At 37.7% G+C, this 25,743-nt stretch overlaps 1 protein-coding gene across 1 annotated transcript in view; it reads left to right on the top strand.

Annotated features, from left to right (window-relative positions):
* C7 (complement C7) overlaps positions 1 to 25,743 on the top strand; it is a 75,122-nt gene that overhangs the window by 8,810 nt on the left and 40,569 nt on the right. Inside the window, exons 2-6 of the mRNA XM_003810975.6 lie at positions 10,318 to 10,373; positions 12,804 to 12,879; positions 16,051 to 16,192; positions 18,063 to 18,210; positions 19,277 to 19,415. Of these exons, the coding sequence (XP_003811023.1) occupies positions 10,318 to 10,373; positions 12,804 to 12,879; positions 16,051 to 16,192; positions 18,063 to 18,210; positions 19,277 to 19,415 (561 nt within the window). The remainder of the gene's footprint in view (positions 1 to 10,317; positions 10,374 to 12,803; positions 12,880 to 16,050; positions 16,193 to 18,062; positions 18,211 to 19,276; positions 19,416 to 25,743) is intronic.

Raw genomic sequence — 25,743 nt, 5'->3', positions numbered from 1 at the left:
TGGATGTGGTGGCACATACCTGTGGTCCCAGCTACTCACAAAGGCTGAGGTGGGAGCATCATTTGAGCCTGGGAGGTTGAGGGTGCAGTGAGCTGTGATCACACTACTGCACTCCAGCCTGGGCAAGAGAGGCCCTATCTCCAAAAAAAAGTATCTACAATACCACAACAACAACAACAAGAAAAAAAACAACAACAACATAACAAAATGGCAGTAGTAAGTCCTTATCTATCAATAATTACCTTGAATGTAAATGAATTAAGTTCTCCAATAAAAAGATATAGAGTAAGTGAATGAATAAAAAAGACCCAACTATATGTTACCTGCAGGAAACTCACCTCACTTTTAAGGGCAAACAGATTGAAAATTAGGCAATGGAAGAAAGATATTCCACATCAATAGAAACCAAAAGAAAGCAGGGATAACTATACTTATATAAGACAAAATAGACTTAAAGTCAAAAACTGTAAAAAAAAAGTAAGGACATTATATGATGATAAAGGAGTTCAACTCATCAAGAGGGTATAACAATTGTAAATATATATGTACCCAACTTCAGAGAACCTAAATATATAAAATAAATATTAAGGATATGATGGAAGAGACAGATTGCAATACAATTATAGTAGGGTATTTCAATATGCCACTTTCAACATTGAAAGATAATCCAGAAAATTAGTAAGAAAACATTGGATTTGAATATCGCTTTAGACCTAATGAATCTAACAGACACACACACACACACACACACACACACAGAACATTCCATCCAACAGCAACAGAATGCACATTCTTCTCAAATGCACACTGAACTTTCTCCAGGACAGATAACATGTTAGGGGGAAAAACAAGCTTCAGCAAATTTAAGAAGATTGAAATTATATCAAGTATCTTTTTTTTTTTTTTGAGTTGGAGTCTTGCTCTGTCACCCAGGCTGTAGTGCAGTGGTCTGATCTCAGCTCACTACAACCTCCACCTCCCAGGCTCAAGTGATTCTCCCACCTCATCCCTCCCGAGTAGCTGGGACTACAGGCATGCACCACCACATCCAGTTAATTTTTGTATTTTTAGTAGAGATGGGGTTTCACCATGTTGGCCAGGCTGGACTTAAACTCCTGACCTCAAGTGATCTGCCCACCTTGGCCTCCCAAAGTGCTGGGATTACAGGTGTGAGCCACCACACCTGGCCTCAAGTATCTTTTCTGACCACAGTGATATGACACTAGAAATCAATTATGGGAGGAAGCTAGGTGTGATGTTATGTGCCTGTAGTCCCAGCTAATTGGAAAGCTGAGGTGGGAGGATTGCTTAAGTCCAGGAGTTCAAGGCTGCAGTAGCTATGACTGTGCCAGTGCACTCCAGCCTGGGTGACGGAAAAAGAACCTGTCTCTAAAAATAAATAAATAAAAATAAATGAATGAATATAGGGGTAATTTTGAAAAATCCACAAATATATGGAAATTAGCATGCTCCTCAACAACCAATAGGTCAATGAAATTAAAAGGGAAATTAAAAATCTTTAGATAACAAGATAAAAATCTTGTTATCTTAAGATACACAAAAATGGAAACACAACATAGCAAACATATGGGATACAGCAAAAACAGTTCAAAGAGGAACGTTTATAACAATAAATGCCTACATCAAAGAGAAGAAAGATTTAAAATAAATAAGCTAATGTCATATCTCAAGGAAACAGAAAAAGAAGAATAAACTAAGCCAAAGTTAGCATAAGAAAGGAAATAATAAAAATCAGAGCAGAAATAAATGAAATAGAGACTAGAAAAACAATACAAAAGATAGATAAAATAAGTTCTTTTTTGAAAAGATGAACAAATTTGACAAACTAGATTAATTTAAAAAAAAGAGAAGATTCATAATACCACAAAAATACAAAAGATATCAGGGACTATCATCAACAATTATACACCAACAAATTGGATAACTAAGAAGAAGTGGTTAAATTCTTCTGTCCATTTAGGTCCTGTAAAGTGTTTCTGTAAAGTGTTGTTCAAGTTTAATGTTTTCTTATTAATTTTCTGTCTGGATGATCTTCCAGCATTGAAAGTGAGGTATGGAAGTTTTCTACTGTTATATTGCAATCCATCAGATCCTGTGGATCTGAAGAAAGAGATGGGTTGCAGTACAATATTTATATATTGTATGAATATAAACATCCGTTTTATATGTTTAGGTGCTCCAAAGCATACAACATACAAAGACTGAATCATAAAGAAAGAGAAAATCTGAACAGACCAATAATGAGTAAAAAGATTGAATCTGTAATAAAAGTTCTCCCATTAAAAAAAAAAAAAGCAGGGGACTTGACGGCTTCATGGCTGAATTCTACCAAACATTTATTTTTTATTTTTCCTCACTGTCACCATTTTTATTCAACATAATACTGAAAGTCCTAACCATAGCAATTAGGCAAGACAACAAAATAAATGGCATTCAAATTTAAAGGGAAGAGGTCAAGTTATTCCTGCTTTTAAACAACATGAACTTATATTTAGAAAAAAATGTAGGCTGGGCATGGTGGCTCATGCCCATAATCCCAGCACTTTGGGAGGCCAAGGAGGGAGGATCACCTGAGGTTAGGAGCTTGAGACCAGCCTGTCCAACATGGGGAAACCCCGTCTCTACTAAAAATACAAAACTTCACTGGGCATGGTGGTGCACGCCTATAATCTCAGCTACTCAGGAGACTGAGGCAGGAGAATTGCTTGAGCTTGGGAGGCCGAGGTTGCAGTGAGCCAAAATCATGCCACTGCACTCCAGCCTGGGTGACAGAGCAAGACTCTGTCTCCAAAAAAAAAAAAAAAAAAAGTAAAGGCTATACTAAATAAATCTTAGCAGTGATGAATTAATTCAGTAAATTTGCCGGCTACCAAATTAACGTGCAAAAATCAGCAGCATTCCTATATGCTAACAGAGATGATTCTGAACAGAAAATCAAGAAATAAATTCCATTTATAAAAGCTATAAAATAAAATACCAAGGAATAAATTTAATCAAAGAAGTTAAAGATTCTACAAAAAATACTATAAAACACTGATGAAAGTAATTTAAGAGAACACAAAAAAGGAAAGATATCCCATGCTCATGGATTGGAAAAATTAGTACCATTAAAATATCTATACTCCCCAAAGTGATCTACAGATTCAATGTAATCTCTATCAAGATACCAATGAAATTATTCACAGACATAGAAAAAATTCTAAAAATTTATGAAACAGCAAAAGACTCCAAGTAGCTAAAGAAATTCTGAATAATAACAGTGCTGGAGGCATCACACTACCTGCTTTTAAATTATACTACAAAGCTACAAAAGTAGATTATTAAAAAAAACAAAAATAGTTTATACAAAAAAAAGTAGTATGCTAACAAAAATAGCATACTACTGTCCTAAAAACAGACACATAGATGGCTGAACAGGATAGAGAACCAAGAAATAAATTCATGTATTTACAGCCAACTCATTTCTGGCAAAAGTGGTAAGAACATAAATTGGGCTGGGCATGGTGGCTTATGCCTGTAATCCCAGCACTTTGGAAGGCCGAGGTGGGTGGATCACGAGGTTAGGAGTTCGAGACCAGCCTGACCAACATGGTGAAACCCCGTGTCTACTAAAAAAAATACAATAATCAGCCGGGCGTGGTGGCATGCACCTGTAATCCCAGCTACTCAGGAGACTGAGGCAGGAGGATGGCTTGAACCTGTGAGGTGGAAGTTGCAGTGAGCTAAGAACATGCCATTGCACTCCAGCCTGGGTGACAGAGCAAGACTCTGTCTCAAAAACAAACAAACAAACAAACAAACAAAAAACAACAAAAAAAATACATTGGAGGCCACGCTCAGTGGCTCATGCCTGTAATCTCAGCACTTTGGGAGGCCAAGGTGGGTAGATCACAAGGTCAGGAGTTCAAGACCAGCCTGGCCAACATAGTGAAACCCCATCTCTACTAAAAATATGAAAATTAGCCAGGTATGGTGGCACACACCTGTAGTCCCATCTACTTGGGAGGCTGAGGCAGGAGAATTGCTTGAACCCAGGAGGTGGAGTTTGCAGTGAGCTGAGACCGTGCCACTGCACTCCAGCCCGGGCAACAGAGTGAGACTCTGTCTCAAAAAAAAAAAAAAAAAAAGAAGAACATAAGAAGAACATACACTCGGGGCTGGGCGCAGTGGCTCAGAGCTGTAATCCCAGCACTTTGGGAGGCTGAGGTGGGCGGATCATGAAGTTAGGAGTTTGAGACCATGGTGAAACCCCGTCTCTACTAAAAATACAGAAATTTGCTGGGCGTGGTGGCATGTGCCTGTAATGTCAGCTACTCAGGAGGCTGAGGCAGGAGAATCGCTTGAACCCAGGAGGTGGAGGTTGCAGTGAGCTGAGATCGCACTACTGCACTCCAGCCTGGGTGACAGAGTGAGACTGCCAAAAAAAAAAAAAAAAAAAGAAGAACATACATTGGGGAAAGGACAATCTCTTTAAGAAATGTTTTTGGGAAACGTGGGCATCCATATTTATAAGAATAAAACTAGATTCCTATCTTCTGCCATATACAAAAATAACTCAAAATGAATTAGACTTAAATGTAAAATGTGAAATTATGAAACAACTAGAAGAAAACATAGGGAAACAGCATAGATCAATGGTCTAGGCAACGTTTTTTGGGGTAAGATCTCAAAAACACAGAAAACAAAAGTAAAAATGGGCAAATGGGATTATATCAAGCTAAAAAGCTTCTACAAAGCAAACAATCAAAAGAGTAAAGAGAGACAACCTATGGAATTAGAGAAAATATTTGCAAGCTGTTCATCTGACAAGGGATTAAGAATCAAAATATATAGGGAAGTAACTCAGTAGCATATATTAATAATAATATTAATCTGATTAACAATGGGCAAATGCTCTGAATAGACATTTTTCAAAAGAAGACATACAAATGGCTAACAGGTATATGAAAAAATGCTCAATATTACTAATTGTATTAGGCCATTATTTGTGTTGCTATAAAGAAATACCTGAGACTGGGTAATTTATAAATAAAAGAGGTTTAATTGACTTGTGGTTCTGCAGGCTGCATAAACATGGCATCAACATCAGCTCAGCTTCTGGTGACGCCTTCAGGGAGATTTTACTCATGGTGGAAGGTGAAGCAAGCGCAGACATGTCATATGGCAATAGTGAGAGCAAGAATGAGTGAGGGGGCCAGGTGTGGTGGCTCACGCCTGTAATCCCGACACTTTGGGAGGCTGAGGCAGGCAGATCACCTGAGGTCAGGAGTTAAAGACCAGCCTGGCCAACATGGTGAAACCCTGTCTCTACTAAAAATACAAAATTTAGCCAGGCATGGTAGCAGGTGCCTGTAATCATAGCTACTCAGGAGGCTGAGGCAGGAGAATCACTTGATCCCAGGGGGTGGAGTTTGCAGTGAGCTGAGATTGTGCCATTGCACTCCAGCCTGGGTGACAGAGCAAGACTGTCTAAAAAAAAAAAGAATGAGAGAGGGGGAAAATGTCATGCACTTTAAAACAATCAGATCTTAATGAGACTCACTGTTGCAAGGATGACACTGAGGGGATGGTGCTAAACAATTTATGAGAAATCCACCCCTCCCAACAGGCCCCCACCTCCAACATGGGGATTACATTTCAACATGAGATTTGAAAGGGACATCTAAACTATACCATTCCACCCCGGCCCCCTGAATCTCATGGCCTTCTCACACTATAAAAGACAATGATACCTGCCCAATAGTAACACAAAGTCTTAACTCATTCCAGCATTAATTGAAAAGTCTCAAGTCTCAAGGACAAGGTCCAATCTGGAGATGTTTCTTCTACCTATGAGTTTGTAAAATCAAAACAAATTACTTACTTCCAAGATAGAATTGGGGTACATGCATTAGGTAAACTCTCCTTTCCCAAAGAAGAGAAATCAGCTAATAGAAGGAGGCTACAGGCCCCATGGAAGTCTGAAACACAACATGGCAGTCATTAAATCCTAAAGCTTCAAAATAATCTCCTTTGGCTCCAGGTTCCACATCCAGGACACACTGCTGCGAGGGGTGGGCTCCACTCCACCTCTTGGGCAGCTTTACTTCTTTGGCTTTGCGGGGTTCAGCCACCACAGTTGCTCTCATGGGTTGGAGTTGAGTGCCTAAAGCTTTTCCAAGCTCAATATGCAAGCTACTGGTGGATCTGCCATTCTGGGGTCTGGAGGACAGTGATCCCCTTTCCACTAATTCACTAGGCAGTACTCCAGTGGGGACTGTGTGGGGGGTTCCAACCCTGCATTTCCCCTCTTTACTGCCCTTGTAGAGGTTCCCTGTGAGGGCTCCACCCCTACAGCCGGCTTCTGCCTGGGCAACCAGGCTTTCTCATACATCCTCTGAAATCTAGTTGGAGGCTGCCAAGCCTCCTTCACTCTTGCACTATGTGTGCCTATGAGCTTAACACCACATGGAAGCTGCCAAGGCTTACAGTTTGCACTCGCTGAAGCAGCAGCCCAAGCTGTATCTGGGGCTTACTGAGACAAGGCTGGAGCTAGAGAGTGGCCTGCATGCAGGGAGCAGTGTCTTAAGGCTGTGCAGGGCAGCAAGACCCTGGCGCTGGCCCATGAAACCATTCTTTCCTCCCAAACCTCCTGACCTGTGATGGGAGGGGCTGCCTCAAAGATCTCTAAAGTGCCTTCGAGACCTTTTCTCCATTGTCTTGGCTATTAACACTTGGCTTCCTTTTAATCATGCAAATCTCTGTAGCAAGTTGTTGCTCCACAGCCCTCCTTGAATTCCTCTCCTGATGATGCTTTTTCTTTCTCTGCTGCTTGGCCAGGCTGCAGATTTTTCAAACTTTTGTACTCTGCTTCCCTTTCATGTATAAATTCCAACTTTAAGTCATTTCTTTGCTCCTAAATCTGAGTGTAGGCTGTTAGAAGCAGCCAGACCACATCTTGAAATTTGCTGCTTAGAAGTTTGTTCTACTAGATACCCTAAGTTATCCCTCTTAAGTTCAAACTTCTACAGATCCTTAGGGCATAAACAGAATGCAGCCAAGTTCTTTGCTAAGACAAAACCAGGTGACTTTTGCTCTAATTCCCAATAAGCTTCTCATTTCCATCTGAGACTTCATCAGCCTGGACTTCACTGTGCCTATCACTATCAGCATTTTGGTCACAATCATTTAACCAGTCCGTAAGAAATTTCAAGCTTTCTTTCATTTTTCTGTCTTCTTTGGAGCCCTCCAAACTCTTCAAACCTCTGCTCATTACCCAGTTCCAAAGCTGCTTTCACACTGTTAGGTATCTTTATAGCAATGCCTCAATTCTCAGTACCAATTTTCTGTGTTAGCCTGTTCTTTGTGTTGCTATAGAGAAATATCTGAGGCTGGGTAATTTATAAAGAAAAGAGGTTTAATTGGGTCATGGTTCTGTAGGCTGTACAAGCATGGCATCAACATTTGCTCAGTTTCTGGTGAAGCCTGCAGGGAGATTTTACTCATGGCAGAAGGCAAAGTGGGAACAGGCATGTCACATTGCAATGGTGGGTGCAAGAGATAACCCAAACATTTAAAGTAGAGCTAATACGAATCATTCTCAAACCCTTCCAAAACATTGAAAACGAGGGAAAACTTTCAAATTCTTTTTATAAGGCCAGTGTTATCCTGATATCAAAGCCAAAGAAGCACATTACAAAAAAAGAAAACTATATGCCAACATTCTTGATGAACATAGTGAACATACATACAAAAATCTCAACAAAATAGTTGCAAACTGAACAACACATTAAAAGTATAATCTACTATGATCAAATGGGATTTATTCCTGAAATGCAAGGATGGTTCAACACAAATCAATAAATATGTTGTATGAGATTAACAGAATGAATGACAAAAACTATATGATCATCTCATTAGATGCTGAAAAACATTTGACAATGTTCAACAACATTTCAAGATAAAGACTCTCACCAAGTTAGGTACAGAAGAAAAGTACCTTGACACAATAAAGGCCATATATGAGAAGCCCACAGCTAACATTATACCCACCAGTGAAAAATTGAAAGCCTTTTATTTAAGGTCTGGATCAAGCCAAAAATGCCCACTTTTGCCACTTTTATTCAACATAGTATTGGAAATTCTTGCCAGAGCAATTAGGCAAGAAAAAGAAATGAAAGGCATTAAAATAGAAAGGGAAGAAGTGAAAATGCCTATGTTTGCTGGTGACACAATCTTATATGTAGAAAACCCTGCAGACTCCACCAGAAAACTGTTAGAACTAATAAATGAATACAGTAAAATTGTAGAATATAAAATAAACACTAAAAAGTACATTTCTATAAACTAACAACAAACTATATGAGAAAGACATTAAGAAAACAATCCCATTTTCAATAACTACAAAAATATTTAGGAATAAATTTAACCAAGAAAGTTAAAGACCTGTACATTGCAAATTATGAAACATTGATGAGAAATTGAAGAAGACATAGACAAATGGAAAGATATCCCTTGTTCATGGATTGGAAGAAAATATTGCTAAAATGTCCATATTACCACAGTGATCTAGAGTTTTAATGCAATCTTTATCAAAATTCTAACATCATTTTTTCAAAGAAATAGAAAAAAATCTTAAAGTTCATATGGAATCACAAAAAAACCCCAAATGGCTAAGGCAATCATGGGCAAAAAGAACAAAGCTGGAGGTGTTACTCTGCCTGATTTTAAACTATACTACAAAGCTATAGTAATGAAAACATCATGATCCTGGCAAAACAATAGACCCATCAACCAGTGGAACAGAATAGAGAGCCCAGAAATGCACCCCACATATATGGTCAATTGGTTGTTTTTGCAAAGGTGCCAAGAATACACAATGGGGAAAGGATAGTCTCTTTAATAAATGGTATTGGGAAAACTGGATATCCACATGCAAAAGAATTAAATTGGACCCTTATCTAGCATCGTATATAAAAATCTACTCATAATGGGATGAAGCCTTAATCATAAGACCAGAAACTGAAAAATTACTTGAAAAAAATCTAAGGGAAAAACTGTATTGTTCTAGGTAGGGATTTTTTGGATCTGACTCCAAAAGTGCAGGCAACAAATGCAAAAATAGACAAATGGGTACAACAAACCAAAAAGTTTCTGCATGGCAAAGGAGACAATGATCAGTTTTCAGAGACGACCTACAGATTGGGAGAAAATATTTATAAGTCATACATTAAGAAGAAGCTAATATCAAAAATATATATGGAGCTCAAACAACTCAATAGCAAAAAGACAAAAAAAACCAATAAAAAATTGGCAAAATACCAGGAAAGGGAGATGGAAGTAAAGTAAAAATAAAAAATGGGCAAGAGACCTGAGTAAACATTTCTGAAGAGAAGACATGCAAATGGCCAACAGATAAGTAAAAAAAGTGCTCAACGTTGCTAATCATTAGAGAAATGCAAATTAAAATCACATTGAGTTATTATCTCACACCTGTCAGAATGGCTATTATCAAAAAGACAAAAGGTAACAAGCGTTGGTATGGATGTGGAAAAAAGGGAATCCCTGTACATTTGTACACTTGGTAGTAATGTAAATTAGTACAGCTCTTATAGAAAACTGCATGGAGGTTTCTCATAAAACTTAAAAAAATTATCATATGATCTAGAAATCCTACTTTTGGGTATTTACAAAAGTAAATGTTCATTGCAGCACTATTCACAATAGCCAAGTTATAGAATCAATCTAAGTGTCCCTCAACAGATGAATGGATAAAGAAAATGTGGTGGGTGTACATAATGGAATAGTATTTAGCCTTAAAAAGGAGGAAATTCTGTCATTTATGACAACATAGATGGAATTGGAAAACATTATGTTAAGTTAAATAAACCAGGCACAGGAAGACAAATAGCACGTGTTCTCACTTATTTGATGTAAAACAATCGAACTCGTAGAAGCAAAGTAGAATGGTGGTTATAGAGACTGGGGTAATAGGGAAATAAAGGTCAAAGCGTACACGATCTCAGTTAGCAGAAATATATTTTGAATTCTATTGTACAGTGTGGTGAATATAGTTAAATTGGGGTATCATACATTTCAAAATTGCCAAAAGTAAATTTCAAATTTCTTTGCCACAAAAAATGTTAAATATTTTAGGTGATAGATATGTTAACTGGCTTGATTAAATTATTTCACATTGTATTGAGAAATAATAACATCACTTTGTACCCCATAAATTTATACAATTACAAATTGTCAATTTATAGTTTTAAAAAGAAATGCAAGCTAAAATAATACTTTATTGTTTTTCTTCTCCAGGTGATAAGCTTATTCATTTTGGTGGGATTTATAGGAGAGTTCCAAAGTTTTTCAAGGTGAGGACTTTTTGGGTTGTGTGTAAAAATCATTAAATTTAAAAAATGTTTTAGAAATTCTTTAGTCTAATTTTGACATTGCACTTTGAATCTGTGTATCCCTCCAACATATTTTCTGTTTCCATATTTTTATAAAAGACAATGATAACAAAAGCGTGTGTTTTTAATTATTATTCTTTTACTTAAAGAAGAATAATTCTCTTGTAAAATTATTTTTAAAAATTGAAGACTAAAAGTATAAATTTTTTGTCTCAGTGCCGTGGTTTTATCTGTAATGCAGATAATCACAGTGGACTTATATATCTTAGAGCAATATTTGATCTTTAAATGTAATCCTTGCAAAGCATCCTCTGGATTTTAAAGGTTGAGAGTTTTTTAAGAAAATAGTTTTACCAGTTCTTGAGGCCTGGAAAAAAGCCAGCATCATTTATCCAAGGCTTTGTTATGCTCTCACTGTGTCAGATTGATGAGACAGAGCCAGGTCAGTTCATTTTATGGAACTATCAGAAAATGTGTCAGGGGCTGTGCTAGGTACTGGGGATACCACAAGGAGCAAGAAGCCACTGGGATCATGCTGGGTGATTCGTATCTTGAGCCAGTTCATTGCAATATGAATGTGTTAAGGGCTCTGACAGAAGCCTGCTCAGGGTGATGTGGGAGCACAGCAGTAAGGTCAAGCAAACTTTCTTTCGTAAGTCTCCATGTTTGAGGAAGCCCTCTGCATTTCCCCAGGACAGAGGCTAGAAAAATAACAGTAAGTTCAGATTGTTCAAGGGTCAAAAGTATTCAGGTATTTTGATCATTGGTACCATACGAAAACCACAGGTTGGCAAGATTGGCCCTGTAAAAGCAGCCAAGGCACACACTATAGAATGAGAGTCATTACTTTCAGAGTAACCTGACCCTCTTAAGACATGCAAGAATCATCTTGACTCAAGATATTGCCCAGCCGAGGAATGTGCTGGGAATCTAGAAATCAGGAATACTAGTTCTTTTATTCTTCGTAGAGCATCATTTTAGGCAAGCCTTCCTTAGTCTCTTAAAGCTGACTCAGGTAGTCTTTTCCATATGACATGGCCAGAATGTGAGCATTGTATGGGAGTCAACTCTCCATTTTCACATGTACTTTATTTTAGTGGAGCTGTTTAAGCTCAGATTGTCCTCCTTGGTTGTGTGCTTGAAAAATGGCCTAAATGAACAGGGGATGCATTTAAATAAATTCCTGTCCATTCAGCCTCTGCCAATTTTTAGTTTTCCACTTCTCATGGGGACTTTTTATAGTTTCTTGTCTCTCAGTTAAGTGTTTCTGGATAACTTTTCAACTCATCATTCAGAATCCCTTCAAAGGCCATAAAACCTTGCTCCTTTCAAAGGCCATAAAACATATTTACATATGTTTTCACCTACCCTCTTAACTCAAACTCTCCCTTATCTATATTCCCATAACACATTATATTGAATGCATTTCTGTTCTGAAATCCATCAAATGAGATATATTGTACTATGATTATTTGTTTATACATCTGTGTCTCTGTCCTTCCTTCTATCAATAGTCAATGACCTACCTCTTTTTTTTTTTTTTTTTTTTTTGAGATGGAGTCGCCCTCTGTCACCCAGGCTGGAGTGCAGTGGTGCAATCTCAGCTCACTGCAACCTCTGCCTCCCAGGTTCAAGCAATTCTCCTGTCTCAGCCTCCCAAGTAGCCGGGATTATAGGCATGCACCACCACGCCTGGCTAATTTTTGTATTTTTAGTAGAGATGGGGTTTCACCATGATGGCCCTGTTGGTCTCGAACTCCTGATCTCAAGTGATCTGCACTCCTCGGACTCCCAAAGTGCTGAGATTACAGGCATAAGCAACCATGCCCGGCCAATGACCTACCTCTTTTATTATTTCTACAATTCTAGTGTCTTTAGAACCTGGTACATAATAGATTTTGTTTTTTTGTGATGGAGACTCCCTCTGTTGCCCAGGCTGGAGTGCAGTGGTGCAATCTCCAGTAACTGCAGCCTCCATCTGCTGGGTTCCAGTGATTCTCCTGCCTCAGCCTCCCGGGTAGCTGATATTACAGGCACGCGCCACCCTGCCTGGCTAATTTTTTTTGTATTTTTAGTAGAGACAGGGTTTCACCATGTAGGCCAGCCTGGTCTCGAACTCCTGACCTCAGGTGATCTGCCCGCCTCAGCCTCCCAAAGTGCTAGGATTACAGGTTTGAGCCACTGTGCCAGCATAATAGATGTTTATTAAGTGTTAGTCTCTAAGAAAGTGGGGCTCCCTCCATTTTTATATATTTTAGGATACTTTTAGTGTCTCTTCGGAAAAAATATTTGAGGCAACATTTAACTATTTTTGACTGTTTTCACTATTCTTTGTGTTCCCTTGCGTATCTTTCCACCTGCTTTATGATGGACAATTTGACACTGTGGCAGTGCCTCCTCTCCAGTCAACTGCCAGTGGGACTCCTATGCCCCTTGGTCAGAATGCAATGGCTGTACCAAGACTCAGGTAGGACCATGCAAAACTTTGTGTTTGATTATTTATTGCAGAAATACTTTGGCATGGCCAAAATGGTATTAACTTTTGAATGTTCATTAAATAGTGTCAAATTTGAAAACTATGTTAGTAATTTTGAGGGGAGAAAAGTATGACTTGTTTAATAATTAATATGGTAATAAAGTAACTTGTAATATTGTAATAAAGTAACTTATATATTCATTTTTCTAGATCTTATCTTGGAGCTAGAAATGTATATAGGCTAAAAGTTCAAGGCAATTTACTAACTCTTTAACTATGAGAGAAATAGGAATAACATAGAATGACATTTTTAGATAATGTAAAGTGTTTTATGTTCACTGAGTTCAACTTTTCTTCTCATCTCAAACAAACACTAGCAAATAGCAAAATGGCTGCTTGATTTTACTTCACAAATAGCGAACAACCATGAAAAAAAATTTTGCAAAATGTCTTAAAGTTTAATTGCTAAGTAACACAAATACAATGTTGGACTTAATCTGGATATTATAAAAAGCTTCTAAAAATGTTTGTATTCCTTATTATAAAATGTTCACTGGAGAAAATACAGAAAGTTATGAAGAAATAAGGCATTATTCACAATTCTGCCTTTTTCTTTTTTTGTTTTTGAGTCGGAGTCTCCCTCTGTCGCCGGGCTGGAGTGCAGTGGCACGATCTTGGCTCACTGTAACCTCCGCCTCCCGGGTTCAAGTGATTCTCCTGCCTCAGCCTCCCAAGTAGCTGGGACTACAGGCACGTGCCACTACACCCGGCTAATTTTTTGTATTTTTAGTAGAGATGAGGTTTAACCATGTTGGCCAGGATGGTCTCGATCTCTTGATCTCGTTCCACCTGCCTCGGCCTTCCAAAGTGCTGGGATTACAGGTGTGAGCCACTGCACCTGGCCAATTCTACCATTTAGAAGAAACAAATTATATAACAGCATTTGGTATTTATTCCCTCAGCTCTGTCTACTTTTTCTCTGTGTGTGCTTATAATTAAAAAATTGAGATTATTTTATCATAGTTTTGTATTCTATTTTAATCTAACATTATACTATCAGCAAAATAATTTGTAACAGCAGTATTATGTTCCATGATATGAATATAGCCTTCTTATTTTTCCACTTTTTTATTGTTTGATATTTGTTTCCATTTTTGTTATAAAGAAAACTTTAATAAACATTTTCGAATGTAGATATCTGTCCTCTTTTCCCATAATTTTCTGAGGATAGTCCTAGAAATAAAATGTTTATCTTAAAGTTTCTGAACATTTCAAGAGTTAAATATTCTAGAAATAGTCCAGTTTGGGTAAAATTACATTTAAAAATCACTTTTAATTATTAAAATAACAGAATCATACCGTAGAAGATAATTATTATTTTGAAGCATCATCATTAAGATCAGGTATTTATTTAGTACCTACATGAGTAGTATTTTCAAAACAAATTACACGAATAAAGAATTTGGCTTCTAGCAAGTATAATAAATAACAGCTCTGATTACAGGCAACCAGGTACATGAATAACAAGCAAAGGTCAAAGAAACATCAAGCACGTTAAATATTTTTATCATTTAAAAAGAAGAAAGAACACTAAATAGAAGCAGAGAGATAGAGGGTGTTTTTTATACAAGCAATTTTTTTCTTTGAGTGAAGGTCATTATGCAATGGATACATCCTAGATTATAAAAACAAAATTTTCATTCAGAAAGAGACAAGTGAAAATGAGAAAGGGGTTGTAGGGTCAGACTTTGACAGGTGAGAATGAGACCGTGGAGAGTGGCTGCCATCAAGGGCTCCCTGGTAATATGGAGAAGAAAAACACTTTCTTATGCAAACAACACCATCTGGGCTCTGGAACTTCACAAAAGGACACTGTTAAGTCACACATGAGCGGTATCTTCATCTCTTACAAAGGGACTAAAAATGGTATCAAGAAACCTTATCGAGTTCCATTCCCCACTCATATTCCTCTGTGGCTCCTTTGCTTAAACATAATGAAAGACACCAGAGCCACGCTCAGGCTGGTGCGTACCTGCTGAGTTCAAATTATGGCCACTGTGACCCCTCATGCCAAGGAATTCCCACTTCTAACCCAATTTAGGATGGATGAATAAGTTCGACATTGATATGTACAGCAACTCTTCCCTGTTGATCTTCACTCAAGGTTTAAATCCTCAGGACGCTCAGTTTTGGTTCCGTTTTGTTTGTTAATGGAGAAGAGGTGAGTAGAGGAAGAGGCCTGGAAGATGCTCACTGATTGCCAGGGGTAGATCTTTCTTTTTGTTTGAATGTTAGATACATGTCTTCGTAGTGAATGAGGATTAAATAAACTTTCGTATGAATTAGTTGTAAGTTTCTCATTTAGTTTGATAATTTCTTCAGTTTTCCTATATTCTTTTCCCTCAAGAGGTTTGTATTTTACGTATTCCTTTGTAGATGTAGCTTCACCTTTGGATTACTTAGGCTTCTGTTTTGTAAATTTGACTTCCATATTCATGTATTTCTCTCTGAATTGTTTTTGCTTGCCTTTCTTCCTGAAGAAGGCTTACAGTTTAGCTGAAAGGAATCACCATCACTCTTCTGAAGGTTTCCTTAACTCTGCTTCATCTTAACCCCTTTCCCAGTACCTTATCCTCTCTCCAGAAAAAGTCATTTCACTTTCTCTAATGAGCTCTTGGAACACAGATTTGGTAAATATATTAATCATTCTATGCTCTAATGTATTTGCTTATGTGTCTACCCTCTAAGCTTTACTCAGGTTACTTTCTTTTTTCTTTTCTTTTTTTTTTTTTTGAGACGGTGTCTCACTTTATTGCCCAGGCTGGAGTGCAGTGGCGTGATCTCAGCTCACTGCAATCAGGTTACTTTCTTAAAGATTCACTAACATCATTTTTTTTTTTGCATTTAATCCTGAAAGTCAATATATGCCTGGGAGCTCTCTATAAATAATAGCCAAAATGTTGCTTAACTCAAGGACAAATAGGTCTGTGAATTCATTGATTTTGAGGTTTTATTTCTGTAGAACACCAGAACAATTTTCCAGACGTTGTTTTTCTAATTGTATTACTTTTTCTCAGATTTTATTACTCAGATAAAGGAAACTAGAGATTTCTTTGAAAACAAACAAATAAACAAACAAACCACTGCCTGCTTTGTGTTTAGACTCGCAGGCGGTCAGTTGCTGTGTATGGGCAGTATGGAGGCCAGCCTTGTGTTGGAAATGCTTTTGAAACACAGTCCTGTGAACCTACAAGAGGATGTCCAACAGAGGAGGGATGTGGAGAGCGTTTCAGGTGCTTTTCAGGTAACTTGTTTTCCATAGGCTCAGCATGCAGATTGTAAATTCAAATGTTATTTGGTGAACTTGCTTGTTATATATTTGTTAAATTTTACTGAATTTATATTGGCCTAAAGTTAATTCCCCCAAATATCATTAGGATTTTTGTTGGTATGTTAATCACCCACTCAGCTATCATTTTTTCAAATGCAAGGGGATGCATCTGGTAATAAACATAGGAATGCTCTTTGTCTCTTTGAATGGAACTCTAGTTACTGACAGACCCAAATAGTTCTTGACAGTGTATTTTGAGTAAAGATGCAGAGTGAGTCTTGTACATATATTGAGATTAGACGAAAACAATGTTACTGCCTAAATTATTATATCTACAAGAAAAGCAACCCTAATGAACTGATTAAGGAGCAATACAGTTCTCTCCTATGCATGGGGTGATTGAAACACCAGTTTTGGCATAGAATATTATTTGACCAATACTCTATGTTGCATTTATGCAGTCAGATTAATGTAACAACATTTAGTAAACATTTATGATTCTTGTTTCAAATAGTGGTGAGAGTTGTATATACAAGTGAAACACATGCCTCTTCCCTCACAAATATTAAAGTTTTATGGGCAGAATAGTACATAAATAATCCCTGTGTTAGAAGTGCTCCTCAGTGATACCTGTCGAACGCTTATTTTACTTTCAAAATCCAAATTAGATAACCACTCCTTCAGGAAGCCTGCCCTAAATCCCCAACTGATAGAAGTAATTAAGCAATCACTTCCATATTTTCCTTATGCATATTGTACCATCTGTCATTTGGATGATTCGTTGGCCTGAATGTCTCTCTTGGTGAACTGTGAACTCCTTGAATACATGAATTATATTTCTTACATGTTGACTTCTGGAGTCCCTGGTACATAATAAGTTCTCAACAAATGTTTGCTGCATTGGATTGAGTGGCAGTATAGCAGGGTACATGTCCTATAAGGACAGCTGTGCACCAAACATCCTATGAGGACATAGAGGAAGAACGTGCATCAGAGCCTGTGAGGCAGCGATGGTTTTCAAGAGGAGATAATGTTTAATTTGATTCTTGAAGGACAAGTAAGAGATAGATAGAGAAAACCCGTCTAGGCAGAGAGAACTAACCAAGCGCAAGATCATTGGAGATGACAGAAAGCTTGGCGTTTTATTCATGCAGGTAGTCTGGTATGACTAGGGTATAAGAAGCTAGTAGGAGAATGGCTGGGGATGATGCTGGGGAGATAGGCAGGAACTAGATCATCTGGTACTCTCCAGTGCTTCCTTGGTACTCTAGATTTATGGCTATCATAACAATTATGATCTATGTCTTTGTAGTATTTCCTATTAGATTGTAAAGTATATGAAAAGCTGGCAAAGGCCATTTTTATTCATATTCGTATCCTAGCCCCTATTGTGCTACAGAAATGTTGAATTTTAACCTTTTGATAAAATTGTCCGGCTCTTAAAGCTTACAAATTTAAATTACCAAAAAAAGCTCAACTTTGTCATCTTAGAATGACAGAAAAAAAGTGAAAGTTGAAGGCAGGAAGTCAGTCTATTTTCTCAGTAGTCGGAATTATATAATTTAGACAAGCTGCTTGATGATTATGGGTGAGATCCTGAAATTCTGAATTCAGATCCTATTTTCAATTTTGTGTCTGATTGAGTTAAGAACCATTTCCATGTGCCATAAAATGGAGACAAAATACTCACTAGTCCTTTCTGAGACACTCTGAGGATTTATCTCCCATTTACATTGGTGTATCAGTGCAGTGTTACAGGTAGCAGGAAAACCCTTTTTGGTCCTGGGTAGTGTTTCTCCTCTTCCCTCTTTTACATTTGCACATGGATTTCTCTGGTGTTCAGGTCAGTGCATCAGCAAATCATTGGTTTGCAATGGGGATTCTGACTGTGATGAAGACAGTGCTGATGAAGACAGATGTGAGGACTCAGAAAGGAGAACTTCCTGTGATATCGATAAACCTCCTCCTAACATAGAACTTACTGGAAATGGGTAAGGTGCTGGGCAGCCTCCTGAGTACATCAGTGAATTGTAGTTTTAAATTTTGTTTTATTTTATAGTTTGGTAAGTCTACGAACAAGTCTTCTAATAGGCAAGATTATTCATTGGCTCAGAGCTCTTTGCCACATCCTGAGACAGTATTTTTGTTCACACATGTATACCTGTAGATACATGTGGTAGATGCAGAGTGACCCCTTGTCCTGGGATGGTCCTAGTTTTAGCACTGAAATTCTAATTCCAAGAAACCCCTCAGGCCCAGGGAAACCTGGACAGTTGGTCACTTCATGGGGGTTGGAAGGGAGGGAGAGAGAGAGAAAAAAGACTAATTCAATAATGTGGGGCTATGCAAGAGAATGAAGAGACAATAGAATGAGAGCAGGATGAGAAGAGAGACAGAAGCAAGTGTGTTGTAATATCCAGGCTGAACAGCAATTGTCTAAACTAGCCAAGAAACTGTTTCCAAGTGAAGGTTGGAAAATACTGTGTTTACGTTATCAAAGAGAATTCTGAAGAATTTTTAAGGGTCATATGACTTGTTAAGGTTTCAAGACCTAAAAATAACCTATTTTAGAGTGAAAGAAGTAATTTTTCTGAAATATTTTAAAATTTATTAACAGAGAAATAGGGTAAAATTATTTGAAAGAGTACACCATTCAGTATGCTAAGAGGCAATTAGTTAAAATTTATTATAGAGAGCTCTCTCTCCTCAAGAGTAACCTTAATTGTATTGGTTTTATCTACAGATTCAATTCAAAACCAGCTGTTGCCATAGATACGAAAGAGCCATGTGTTTCCCAAATATGTTCTTAGATGGAAAGAATGTTGGATTTTCTGAGCCATTAGTTTTAGTGATTATACCAAGCAGGGGAAGCTGGATAATGTATGGTGTGTATTAGGATGCTGTGCTCTTCATTTGAACTCTCTCAAAGAAGTGTTTAAGTGTAATGCATTTTAAGAATTTGTAGAGTTCTGTAATAAATTTTTTTCCCCACCAAGTGCTATTTCTGGTTTTTAACGGCTTTTTATTTCCTCCTTCTCCTCCTCCTCCTTTTAACAGTTACAATGAACTCACTGGCCAGTTTAGGAACAGAGTCATCAATACCAAAAGTTTTGGTGGTCAATGTAGAAAGGTGTTTAGTGGGGATGGAAAAGATTTCTACAGGCTGAGTGGAAATGTCCTCTCCTATACATTCCAGGTACTTACGACGTTATTGATTTCCAATCTGGAATTGTCAGAGAGCATTATTTATATGATATTGACTTTTACATATTTGTTGAGAATTTACTTATGGCCTAACGTGTGGTCAATTTTTATAAATGTTTTATGTTGACTTAAAAAGTATACACAGTGTTTTTGCTTTGGGATACAGGGCAATGATACTTTTAACATGTGTCATTCAAGCTGACATATCCTTATACCTCATTTGTAAATTCATGTTCTATATGGGCCCAAGACCTTATTGTCTGTGCTGGCATAGGCATTAAACTGAAGACCCTGTCCATGACTGGTAATGATAGTCTCCTGACACTGCTACAGTGTCAGCTCACTTAAAATGCTTTTATTTTAAAATTGTGAACTATTTCATATATACAAAAGGGTGTGGATAACATATATGTGTAATTTGAAGAAAACTGCCCTTATATGCCCACCATCTGCCTTAAGAAATAGAATATTGCCAGTGACTTAAAGGCTCCTCTATGCCCCTCTCTGATCACATCCCTCTCACTCCTCAGGCAACCACTATCTTATATTTTGTATTAATTATCCTTGTTTTTTCTATAAATGCTTATTCTGTATATGTCTTTGTCCCTAAATATAAATTTGTGATTTAGTTTTGCCTATTTTTTCCATTTGTATAAATAGAATCATATCTATTCTTCTGTTACTTTTTTCACTAAAAGTTATGGATTTGAGATTTACTCATGCTGTTGCAGGTGGCATTTTTATTGCTGTTTCCAATTTTTTCTTATGAAAATGCCTTGAACATTCTTGTGCCTGAGTCCCATACAAATGAACTAGAGCTTCTCCAGGGCATACACCTGGAACTCAAATTGCTACCTCATAGGATATGTATGTACTAAATTTTACTAGGTAAAGTATCCAAAATGGCTGGATCATTTCATACCCCAGCAGTGGGGATGAGTGGCCTCCACTTCACATGCTTGCCAATGTTGGTATTGCTTAACTTTTTAATTTTGCTTATGATCTCAGATCTCCTCTGTCTCCAGGCTTCTGTTTCTCAAAAGCTATTTCTGTCATACACACCTAAACTCACCCGTGAGTAGGTTTTGATCAACGCAATACGTACTCATGCAAAACAGTTGTGGCTTTAGGAAACTTTACAGAAGATTTAGAAGGAAGATAGAGGAGAGATTTTCTGTTGCAGTAATGCAAACATATTGAAGCAATAGCGGTTGGCATCTTCTATCTTAAAACACTCTTCCACAGCCTCAACACAACGAAATTTCTGGTCTCATCGGGTGTTAGCTTCTTTCTTGCTCTCGTCTTTCAAGATCCCCTCTCTCACTCCTTTTCCTCCCTTTGTCCCCAAACTCCAAAAATGTCTAATTCAGCTTTTAATATTGATTACTTCTAAATTTGTAAACCTAAACTACTGAAATGTTCAGACAAAAGGGCCTTTTGCTTACCCAAATTAACCTTCTCCAGAAAGCAGCTTTGATTATAAATAGCAAACATACCATCTTCCAATTTACCATAGAATAAGTTAGTTGCATTTAAGAGTTGTTGAGTAATATAAATGAGAAGTAAAACAGATCTGAAAAATAATTGTAGCTACCAGTTTTTGAATACCTACTGTGGCATCTACACTATTTTAGGTGATTAGCATAGGTTTAATTCTCACAGCAGCTTTGGAAAGTAAGCAATATTTTACTATTTTATATATGTAGAAATTGAGGCTTAAGAGGACTTCAGCTGACATACTCAAAGTCACCAAATTAAAAAGTAGTAGAGCTTAGATCTGGTCTGTCAGATTTCACAGCCTTTTATTTTTCCATTACATTTTACTCTCCCCATGTGTTTCATTTAATTTATTTTTCAATTCTAAATTCAACGTGGTGAATAACATGTATTACAATTTAACCTTTGGCCAGAAAGGAGAATGTAAGACAGGCATATACAGATAATTTTTTTCTCCCTCTATACCTTAGAGAATATGTTCCTAATTCTTTCATAATTATAATGTGGAGACTTGCATGTATATTTTTGAAAGGGTCAAATTTAGAAAGTTACAGAGCAGAGAAAATAATAAGAAAGAGCGTTTCTGACTTCGTTGGAAGGTAGACAGGCAGGAAGTCTGCATTTCTGAAGAAGAGGGATAATTTATTAACAACGTGATCCTGACATTCATTTTCCTCAGCAGGGCTTGGTCTTTAGATTGACATCTGAAATGCCTTCCCCATCACTGAATGTGAAGGTGTTTGTCATAGTAGAGGGAAATTATAGCCTGCTATAGAATGAGGAACAGAGATGTTTTGAGGAGCAGTCTGAGGGAAGTGAAGTGGAAGCAACAGGCAGTGAGTCAGCCATGCTGATGCTAAACTCAGGTGTGGACGCGGAGGTGGTGAATGTCCTCCATGGTTCAAATAAATTCATCTCGGGCCCACTGGGTATTCAGCTCTCTTTGAGGTGGAAAATGACTTTTGGCTTATTGGAACATAAATATTAGTAGTAAATATAAAACAGAATCGGCCAGTCTCTCTTATAATCCCTGTTTCGGTTTTTAGCATCGCGGTTTATCCAGGGCAAACCCAATTTCTTGTCGAGTAAGCTACTTAACTTTGATGCTGTGCACATTCTCTGTCTACTTATACATTTTATACAACAAGGAAGGCATTTATGGCTTGGGAAGGTGCCCCTCTGCCTTGTTCAGCCTGAGAGATGGCAGAGGACTATTGTGTTTATTCTCAGTGTGTGATGAATTGCAGAAGGGAATGAATTATGATCAAGGTGGAAAAACTTCATGGCTTCTTCTGTGTTTGGTCTTGAATATACTTCATTATATATTTTGAAGAGAAATCCTGAATGCATATCAAATGAAAAACAAAAACAAATTCTAAAGGCAATTTTAATGAATGCTGCATTATCTAAGCCTTTGCTTCCTCTGTTGGTATGAGGACTAGATACCTGAGATTTCTAAATCTACCTTCTTAGCTAGGAATAATTTAAATGATGGTTAAAAATATCTCACATATAAGAACGCTTTATATACTAAGCACTGCTCCAAGAGCTTTACATGGACCTATTTTCCTTATAATAACCTAAGGAGGTAGGTACTGGCATCTCATTTTACAAATGATAAAACAGAGGCAAAAAATCTAAATAGCTTATCCACAGCATAGAAGATGACAAAGGTGGGATTTGAACTTTAGAAGTCTGGCTCCAAACCCCCTCGGAGCAGACACTATACTTACAAGCATTTTATATAGTATATATATGTATGTATATGCAGTGAATATCTCTATATCTATATGTATATCGTGTCTCATTCTATATGTGGGTGGGAGTGGGAGAGAGAGAGAAAATGAAATAACAAGAGTGCAAGAGGAACACTTCTTTTTTTTTTTTTTTGAGAGGGAGTCTCATTCACCCATTTGCCCAGGCTGGAGTGCAGTCGTGTGATCTCGGCTCACTGCAACCTCTGCCTCTTGTGTTCAAGCGATTCTCATGCCTCGGCCTACTGAGTAGCTGGGATTACAGGCGTGTACTACCATGCCTGGCTAATTTTTGTATTTTTAGTAGATACAGGGTTTCACCATGTCGGTCAGGCTGGTCTTGAACTCCTGTCCTCAAGTGATCCACCCGCCTCGGCCTCCCAAAGTGCTGGGATTACAAGCGTGAGCCACTGACCCTGGCCCGAGGAGCACTTTTGAATAACTGAATGAAGTTCAAACTGGCTGGATTACAGAGTGAAGTGTGAAGAGTTGTAAGAAATGAGGTTATGAGTGATCGGGAAAGTAAATAAAAAAGACTTTTTTTCTGGTTAGTTAAGGAGATTGGATTAAAAAAAAGAGTCAGAGAGTTTAAGAAGGGTTGCTACTCTTATGAACAGTGGAGAATATATTGGAGGGTGGCCAACTGGGGGAAAGAACCTTGGTTAGAAAACTGTTGTAATAATCCCTGAGAGACATAATAGCGGCCTGAGAAAACTTGGTGAGCGGCTGAATGCGGGATATGATGGAGAGTGAGCAGTCTGGGATATGAATGGGTTTCTGACTTGGACCAATGGCCAGATGAAAATACAACCCTCTGAGATGGGTAAAGACCCATTTGCAGGGAGAAGACAAATCCAGTTTAGGTATCTAAAGTATGTCCAAGTGCTCAGGAGAAAGTGTTTGAGCTGGAAATAGACATTTGGTGATTATTGGTATAGGAATGGTAATTGAAGCCACAGAGTGGAGAACACTGTTCCTCTTGGAATTAGCATAGAGGAGTAATAGAAGGAGATGCGTAAAGGAGTCTTAGAAGGAACAGCCAGAGAGAAAAAAAGAAAACTAGAAAGCCAACAGAAGAGAGTATTTCCAGTAGGAGAGAGTGGTCAACAGTGCCGAATGATGTTGAGAGAAGTGTTCACTGTCTGGTGAAATAAGAAATGTGCCAGCAGCATTGCTGGAAGTCAGACCATTGTAAGAGGAAGAGTGAATGGGAGGTGAGGAATTTAAGATAATTAATTATAGTCAACTCATTTAAGGTGGTGAGATGGGAAGGTAGGAAAGAAGGAATATATAGTAACAGGTAAAGCCTTTCTTATTTTAGTTGGTTGTATTAGAACATGTATGTTTTGATAGAAAGGAGCCAGTAGAGCAAGAAAAATGGAAGCTGTAGGAGAGGGAACAATCAATCCATCTAATCCACCCTTTGAAGAGGTCAGAGAGAATGCAATACAGAGAAGAGAGAGAAAATTTATCCTAAGACAAAGAGAGGGACACCTATGGAGAAAAAGAAGGAAAGAAAAGTTAATAAGTTTGTAGATTTGTTAGCCAGCAGTTTAAGAGGTCTCTGAAGATGGGAGTTTTTGTAAAGAAAGAGGTAAGATCATCTTCTGAGAGTGAAGGAAGTGTCTGTAGAATCGAGGAATTGAATTTTGAAAAATTTTCAAAATTTTGCAGAATTTAAAAATAGGTACTGTAGAGAATGGGAGGAGGGAACTGACTAGAGAAATAAAGTATTGTTGGCTGGTTTTGAGGATTCTACTGAAGTTGAAAAGCACGAATGGATTTGTAGTGGCACCAATCTGTACAGTTGTGCGATTTTCTTTCTTTCTTTCTTTTTTTTTTTTTGAGACAGAGTCTTGCTATGTCACCAGGCTGGAGTGCAGTGGCGTGATCTCGGCTCCCTGCAACCTCCGCCTCCTGGGTTCAAGCGATTCTCCTGGTTCAGCCTCCCGAGTAGCTGGGATTATAGGCATGCACCACCATGCCCAGCTAATTTTTGTATTTTTAGTAGAGATGGGTTTCACCATGTTGGCCAGGATGGTCTCCATCTCCTGACCTTGTGACCTGCCCACCTTGGCCTCCCAAAGTGCTGGGATTACAGGCATAAGCCGCCACGCCCATGCCTGGCCTAGCAAGCCCTGGCTGGGTTTTTGCCAGGAAAACATGATAGCAGGTCATCTAGGCAAGGAAGTTAAATCCATTGGCAAGAGAATGGTTGAAGTCATGAGCCAAGAAGCCTAAGCTGAAACAGGAAGGAAGTGAAAAAACTGAAAGTGTTGATAGGGAGAAAGGGGGAGAATAAGTGGAAGAACATGTTTCTATAATGTTAAATAATAGATGTGGCAATAATAAAAATGAGAGTTAAAAGAATAAGAGATGTTAGAATATAGGATGGTTGAATTTGGGATTTCAGAGGAAGAATCAGTCTTGGAGAATCCAGGATCTAAGCTGGAAGAAGGAGGGTATTAATTAAAGAAAATTTAATAAGACCACACCACTTTGAGAAAGATGATTCCTGCAGCTATGTGTAGGTAGATAGGAGTGAGAAGATGCTGAACTAAAGCAGCTGAGAGGTTTATTTGTATTTGAATTGTGGATATAAAGACAGGCGGAAATAGGCTAATTTTTTTTTTTTTGCATTGAAAGGGATGTGTATAACTTTTCTTTCTCCAAAGAGATAATAAACTAAATATTTTTAAAATCAATAATATATATGTGTGTATGTGTATATGTGTATATACATATATGTGTGTGTGTGTATATATATACACATAGACATATATATATTCTCCCAGCCCAAGCTGAATTTTTGCATCTGACTTTTAAACAAACCAATTTCATAATGTGATGGAAATAATGCTCTAATAAAAGATTTGTTGAAATCCATCTTCTTATCTTTCTTATCTTTTTAGCATGCATATCTAATACTCAATGGGGGTAGTGATAACAGCCATATTGTATTTTCTGGTATTTTGGTGTATTTCTGTCTTGTATTTTTTGACTGGGCATATACTTGCATGATTGTCATTAATAGCATTTTCACACTTATACCTGTCTTCTTATTTAATG

The sequence above is a fragment of the Pan paniscus genome, chromosome 4, assembly GCF_029289425.2.
Source record: "Pan paniscus chromosome 4, NHGRI_mPanPan1-v2.0_pri, whole genome shotgun sequence".
NCBI lineage: Eukaryota > Metazoa > Chordata > Mammalia > Primates > Hominidae > Pan > Pan paniscus.
Note: the sequence above shows the minus strand (reverse complement) of the source record. Positions and strands in the feature narration are given on the sequence as shown.